General features: G+C 45.4%; 1 protein-coding gene across 1 annotated transcript in view; it reads left to right on the forward strand.

The window, feature by feature from the left end:
* Window positions 1-1,369: 1,369 nt before the first annotated feature.
* Window positions 1,370-7,637, forward strand: part of TXNL4A (thioredoxin-like 4A) — a 12,347-nt gene continuing 6,079 nt past the window's right edge. The window contains exon 1 of the mRNA XM_011975867.1: window positions 1,370-1,522. Coding sequence (XP_011831257.1) covers window positions 1,487-1,522 — 36 coding nt within the window. The 5' untranslated portion in view covers window positions 1,370-1,486. The remainder of the gene's footprint in view (window positions 1,523-7,637) is intronic.

Raw genomic sequence — 7,637 nt, forward strand, 5'->3', positions numbered from 1 at the left:
CCGCGGTGCCGTGGTCCGGGCGATTCCTTCCCGCGCTGCGGGCGAGCGCTGTCGGGGACTGTGCCGGCGTTTCGCGCCTTTTTCTGCAGGGAGCTCCTGTAGTTCACATTTTAAAGGGTTTATGATCCCCTCCCCTCGAAGGAATTCATTACTTCTGTTGATAAGGCGTTTTTCCCAAACTTACAGTGCAGTGAACAAAATAACACTTGCAGGTTTTGAGAGCGCAGATCCTTAATTTAAAAGGATGCCCTTTTTTGGTGCCTTGTTTGTTTGTTGTATGTGTAAAGCAGAACCTTCATGTTGATAGCATAAGAAATCCTGTTTTTCTGTTGGTGTTTTCTTCCACCGCGCTTTTTGTAAGTCATGTGATTTATAGCTTAGAGTGATTAAGATGCAGGAAACATCGGGAGAAAATAGAACTATGCTTTGTTGGAACTAGTTTTCTGAATTTCTAATATTAGTACATTCAGTGGTCTTGGCACTTACTTGCCGACAATAAAAGTTGTGGGACACTATTTTATAACCAGGTTTCATTCCTTTTCTGTGGTTCCTCACAGCGATTTTAGGATGGCGTTTATTTAGGTTTTGCAGCTGTAGCAATAGGGCGCAGGGCACAAATACTAGGGTGTTAATAAAATATTTGCCATATTAATTTTCCGTAAGTAATTTGCGCTGTTATTCATTTTGATGAAGAGTAAAAGTAACATTGAAGCTATCTCTTCTTTCACAGATGCTAAAGTAGGCTGGGTTAAAATAACTCCTTTGAGTAAAGAGTAACAGATATAAAGACATTTTATATTGAGGAAAGGAAAGACTGTCTGGCCTGCCATTTATTAATTCTTGCTGTTTCTTATTTAGTAGGAGAGGCGTGATGTTAGGAACTGTTGTTATATTTTAGTTATTGAAAGAATCTCTTGGAGTGCTTACTAAAATGCATCTGTGATTCTGAGTCTATGGGTGTGGGGTGAAGTCCAGCCCCTCAGGGAATTCTGATGTGACCTGACTTTGAACCACACACTCAGAAACCCTTCCATGGGGGTCAGCGATAGAGGCGGAGTGCTTTATTACCAGCCATCTCCCAGCCTCTTCCTCTTGGACAGCAGGACACTGAGGACACCTAGGAGCTGCCTAGGGAATCAGGAGAGCAGCAGTTCTCTCATACTGGGGCTTCTGCCAGCCAGGGATTAGAGATGATGAGTGAGGCAGTGCCAGCACATCAGCTTTTCATTGCTTGACTTGTAGTGGACAAGGGCAGATACTGGAAATCCAGCGAAGAATTGACGAAGAGCAGTTTCCCAATAAGTAAATCACTGCTTGTAAATCACTGACTTTGAGTTACGAGTTCTAGAATCTTTCACTGTTCTACCTTGCAGGTGGTGGCATAAACATCAGCTGGTGTTCAGATCCTGCTGCCGGCAGCTCGAGGCTAGGATGGCTGGCGATGTGAGGGCCTTTGTCTCATCACATCCAGGCAGAGCTCAGCAAGATGCTCTTAGCTAGGAAACAGATTTTATGTGTTAATGTAAGTGTTTAGGGTCTTTGCCAGATTTGCTCTTTTTTTCCAATTCCTTTATGTCCAATTTCTTTGTTATTACAGAATGAATCACTATATCACTAGTGGACATACACTTAAGGACAGTTGAAATGGGCTCACTTTGGGGTATTTTTTTTTTTGGTCTTTTAAAATAGTTTGATTTTTGTTTTTGTCCAAAAATTTGGATTGCTTTATTAATAAACTTTTAATGCAAATATTATAGTATAATTATTAAAAGCGCAAACCTAGGCCAGGCACGGTGGTTCATGTCTGTAATCCCAGTACTTTGGTTGGGAGGCTAGTGTAGGCAGATCACTTGAGCCCAGGAATTCGAGACCAGCCTGGACAATACGGTGAAACCCCTTCTCTACTAAAAGTACAAATGCCAGACGTGGTGGCACATGCCTGTAGTCCCAGCTACTTGGGAGGCTGAGGTGGGAAAATCACCTGAGCCCAGAAAGTCAAGGCTGCAGTGAGCCATGATTATACCACTGAACTCCAGCCTGAGCAACAGGAGTGAGACCCTGTCTCCAAAAATAAGTGCAAACCTGAAATGCATTAAAAGACTATTCATGTTTTATTTTCTTCTTAGTATATGGGCAAAATATGACTTTCTAATTATGGAAGCCCTTTTTGGGGAAGCTCAACAGAAATTTTTGAAATGTAAGGTTTTAGTATAAAGAACAATATAACTATTTAAAAATTTCCCTGTGCAGAAATGGCAGATAATGGAGAATCTTCCTTATCTTGTTATGAGCCGTGTCTGGATGTCCCAGCTGTTTTACAGTGAGTAACAGTTGCAGATGTTCGGCTGGACTTGGTATGATTTTTCCTAGATGTGTTGTATTGATCTGCTGATTCCACAAGGCCCACTTGATCATGCTGGGTTAGAGTTGAGCTGTAAACTTCCAGAAGAAAGTTAGTCTGGAAACAGCTACACTTAAATATTTTACAGGTGCCTAGAGTTTGCTAATAAGTGTGGGGCAATTCATTTGATAAAGTGATAATAATAAAGAAAGTTTTCAGCTGGGCACTATGTCGCACGCCTGTGGTCCCAGCACTTTGGGAGGCTGAGGTGGGTGGTTCCCTTGAGCCCAGGAGTTTGAGAACAGCCTGGGCAACATGGTGAAACCTTGTCTGTACAAAAAGTGCAAACATTCGCTGGGCATGGTGGCCTGCGCCTGTGGTCTCAGCTACTCGGCAGGCCAAGACTGAAGGGTATGAGTCCTGGAGTTCAAGGCTGTGACAAGCTATGATCGTGTCACTGCATGCCAGCCTGGGTGACACAGCGAGACCCTGTCTCAAAAAAAAAAAAAAAAAAAAAAAGAGTTTTCTATTTAGCAGCTGATTTTATGCAGTTTTGAAGCCAGACAATTTCGTGTACCTTTGAGCTATCTTTCCATTTTTAGGGAAACTGTTACAGCAGTGCTTTGGGGTTCACTGTCACCTAAATCCCATGATGGGTGAGAAGACTGAATGGGATATTTAAGTTTTGTGTTAAAAAGCCCACGCAGATAGAGTTTAAAGTAGCGTCAGTGAGCTGGGCACTGTGGCACGTGCCTGTAACCCCAGCTACTCAGGAGGCTCAGACGGGAGATGAGCTCAGGAGGTGAAGGCTGCGGTAAGCTATCATCGTGCCATTGCACTCCACCCTGGGTGGCAGAGTGAGACCCCATCTCTAAAAACAAAACAAAAAAATTCCTCAGTAATATTGACTTATGATAGTACTTTTTTTTTTTTGAAACAAGAGTCTTCTTGTGTTGTCCAGGCTGGAGTGCAGTGGCATGATCTCGGCTCACTGCAACCTCAGCCTCCCGAGTAGCTGGGACTACAAGCCTGCACCACCACCACACCCTGCTAATTTTTGTATTTTTAGTAGAGATGGGGTTTTGCCATATTGGCCAGGTTGGTCTCAAACTACTGGCCTCAAGTGAGCTAGTCACATCAGCCTCCCAAAATTCTGGGATTACAAGTGTGAGCCACCATGCCTGGCCCCTGATAGTATATTCAAATAAATTGTGTATAAGGCAGATATATATTTATGGAACTTCATAGGAGCCATATTAGGGGGTCTATCTTAAGTATCACATTAAGGATCACAGAACGCCCATTGAACCAGTGAGAGTCAACACGCAGCTAGATGAGGAATCTTGTAGAAACAAACAGAACGGACATTCTTGGTGTTTCCTCTGGATTTTTGTCTCTGGGTAAAAAACAGCCTTGTAGCTAGCAACAAAGTATGAGGGGTAGTAATGAGCGGTGGCTGAGGATGCAGACTGTAGCTAGGCTCTTGGCACTTCATAACTGCATGAGCGTTACGAACTTGGCTCTGCGTGTCTTACGTGTGTAAAGGGGATACTCGTGCCTAACTCATAGGGTTGTAGTGGATTAATAAAGGTTTCTGGGGCACTCCTGTCACATAGGCAGTAGTGCCACTGTTACTACTATGATTACTTCTCTCACATTACTAAGTTTGCAAGAGTTATTGTGAGAGCTGATTAAGGCAAGCATTAATTTCAAGTTATTCAGTTTTTTTATGACTTTGACATGAATTACCTAAAAATGTAAAAATCAACACTTTGAAAATTTGTTGTGCTAACAACTACCCAGAACACTTTTTCCAGAATTTTAGGTATTTTCTTAGCTGGTTGAGGGACTCCATACCAAAGTGTAGAACAGTGGTTGGTATCATGTGCCAGCCTTTAGCCGTGTGTTTTGTAGAGTTATTTCATTGTAACTTGGCAGGTGGACTTAGAGGCATGTAGAAGAACTGCCGAGCACTTTAATTGCTGACTTGCCTAAAGAAAAAGCATGCTTATGAGGTGTGTAGGCAAGAGAGTTGGAAAAGATACTTACAATTGTAGAGGATCAAAGAATTTAAAAATAATTTGAGGCCAGCGCAGGGGCTTACACCTGTAATCCCAGCAGTTTGGGAGGCCGAGGCAGGCGGATCATCTGAGGTCAGGAGTTTGAGACCAGCTTGGCCAACATGGCGAAACCCCATCTCTACTAAAAATACAAAACTTAACCGGATGTGGTGGTGGGCGCCTGTAATCCCAGCTACTCGGGAGGCTGAGGTGGGAGGATCTCTTGAGGCTGGGACACAGAGGTTGCAGTGAGCCAAGATCATGCCACTACACTCCAGCCTGGTTGACGAAGTGAGCGCCGTCTAAAAAAGAAAAGAAAAAGCTGCCTTTGTTGAGGAAGTCACAGGATGACTTGGCAGAGCAGTGTGGCTGCACTCCCCAACTCCTCCAGGTGCTTGACTACCATGGAAATGTCGCCACCAGCAGATGCTGCTGGATGTTTGCTGATGTTTGCCCTCAGCTCGTGCTCCTCCAGTCACCCCACAGATGCCATTTCACCAAGAAAAGAGGGGGGTGAGGGGGCTGGGGAGCTCCCCTCTACCTGCCCCTTCCAGCCTCTCCTGTCTCAACTCCCGAGTCCCACAGCAACTTGCCTCTCTCTCCATAGCCACGCCTCTTGAAAGTTGTCCTCACTGAAGACCTCTGTTCCTCAGTCCTTCAGCCCCTTCAGTGTCCCCGTCCCATCCCGTCCCCTCTGGCAACCTCTGTGGGGCACTTGGCACAGCTTCCGGGAGTCTCCTGCCTTGGTTTCTGAGGCTGCCTCCTTGGCATCCCTTTCCTGCCCCCAACTCTACAGTGGGCATCTGCGCTCACTCCCAAGCCTTTCCTGGCACCTGCCGCCCTGGCTGGGGTCACTGCTGGATGTAGGTGGTGGTGGCAAGGTAGCTCTCTCCAGCCAGACTCCTTTGTACAGCTGCAGGCCAGTCACTCCCTGGAGGGCCTTTTTCTCTGGATGTCCCTTAGTTTTCTCAAACTCAGTGTGTACAAAACAGAACCCTTCGATCCCTGCTTTCTTAGAAGTAAATACATGGCCCAGAATCCCAAGCAGAAAAGGTCCTCTGTGGGCCAGTCCACCTGCGCATCTGTCCCCCCGACCTGCACCTCCGCTGCCTTGCCCTGGTGCTGGATCTGAGACCTGGCTGCTGTTCTTGTGTCTTTCTCTTTACACATGGAATTCTCTAAGGACATATTTTCCCTGCCACCCCATAACCACGCCACTGCCCCGTCTCCTGTGGGTAGGCTAATTCTGTCATGGCTTGGTGGAGGATCTGTCATCCGGAGTTCAGGCTTTGGAGCCAGACAGGGTGCATCTTAGCTCTGCCCCTTCCCCATGCGGTTAGGCATCACTCACGTGACCTTTCTGAGCCTGAATTCCATCGCCTAAACCATCAGTGACATCTATTTAGAGGTGCTGAAAGAATTAGAATCTATGAGTGAGAAGTGCCTCATACATAGTAGATTCTCAAGTAAATGTTCATGAAACTGGTCTGTGGTGAAATCAGAGGATATTCAAATTCTCATGGCACATGAGCTTTATGTGGTAGTTTGCTTCTGTTACAATTCTCGGGGTTAGATACAGTGGGCGGGAGCCTGAAGGCAAAAGGAGAGTCACATTTGTATCTTTAAAGCTTTAAAGTTACGTTTACTCAGTTGCCCTCTGATGATTATTGTTGTTATTTTGAGAAGGAGTCCCGCTCTGTCCTTCAGGCTGGAGTGCAGCGGCATAATCTCAGCTCACTGCAATCTCCACATCCTGGGTTCAAGTGATTCTCCTGTCTCAGCCTCCCAAGTAGCTGGGATTACAGGCGTGCACCACCACACCCAGCTAATTTTTGTATTTTTAGTAGAGACAGGGTTGCACCGTGGTGGCCAGGTTGGTCTCGAACTCCTGACCTCAAGTGATCCACCTGCCTCAGCCTCCTAAAGTGCTGGGATTACAGGCGTGAACCACCATGCCCGGCCCTGTGCTCTGCTTATTAAATGCCTACAAATTATTAAAAACCACAGATGGTTACAATATTTACTATTTTTTATGTGCAAGAAAAGAGATGATAAAAATTTGTTGTGACCTTTCTTTTTTCTAAAGTACACAATTTACAACCCTGTCCAAATGATATTTAAAGTAATTTATTATTTGCATGGTGATTCCATAAGTTAATATAATGTTACTGGTATTTACTGTATCTGTCCCTGAGCAAGGCATTGAAGGGATAAAAATGAAATATTTTGACTTTCCTAATGCCTGTGACCATTTATTTTGTTGGTGTATTTATTCTAGCTTCTGTAGGGAAGTATTTTAAGTCAAACCAAAAGACAGTTTATTAGTTTACCATGAAAATAAAGCCGGTTTCTGGCAACCTGACCAACACATTCTCACCTGGGCACTGCAGGAAACCAGAGTTTCAGAAATGAGCGTTGTCAGAGTGACTGTACTCAGAGGGGCCATGTCTAATGCAGGCGTCACTTTGGCATTTTGAAAGCACGTGGACGGCAAGGCGCACGCTCCTGCAGTGGGCCGTGTGCCGGAATTCCGAAACGGTTTTCTTCACCAAAGCTGAGGGCGGTGGAGTCCGTGTGAAGTGTGGGCTTTCTCACTCCCCGTCTCCCCACCCTGCTCCATGGTTTACATTTCCATCTTAATTTTTAAAAAATATTTCCTAAAGTAGAGAATAGAGTGAACCTTCTGTTCCTATTGTTTGACTTCAACAATTGCTGGTATTTTGCTGGTCTTGTGTTTTCTAACCCCTCATTTTTTTAGGCTGCATGTTTCATGCAAATCCCGAATATCATTATTTCACCTGCAAATTACAGTCAGGTTGTCAGAATTAGTTTTGTATGAGGAAATGCTGTGCATATCCCATTGGTTTCCCGTGACTGCTGTGACAGGACGCTGCAAGCCGAGGGACTTAAAACCACAGGAGCTTGTCTCACAGTCCGTGCACCAGAGCCCAGAATCGAGGTGTTTTCCATACTGGGCTCTCTCTGAAACCCGCCAAGGAGAGTCCTCGTATTTCTCGCAGTTTCTGGTGCTGCCAGCAGCCTCTTGCAGCTCCTAGGCTTATAGACGCCTCTGCAGTCCTCGGTGCCCCCAGGGCCTCCTGTCCCTGTGTCTTCATGGCGCCATTTTCCTATAAGGACACCAGTCACACCAGATTGGGGCCCACCTACTCCAGTATGACCTCATTGCTTACCATTTCCAAATTAGCCATGCTGTCAGTACTGGGTTTAGGACTTCA

Source organism: Mandrillus leucophaeus, unplaced genomic scaffold (genome assembly GCF_000951045.1).
Source record: "Mandrillus leucophaeus isolate KB7577 unplaced genomic scaffold, Mleu.le_1.0 Scaffold16, whole genome shotgun sequence".
In the NCBI taxonomy this organism is placed as follows: domain Eukaryota; kingdom Metazoa; phylum Chordata; class Mammalia; order Primates; family Cercopithecidae; genus Mandrillus; species Mandrillus leucophaeus.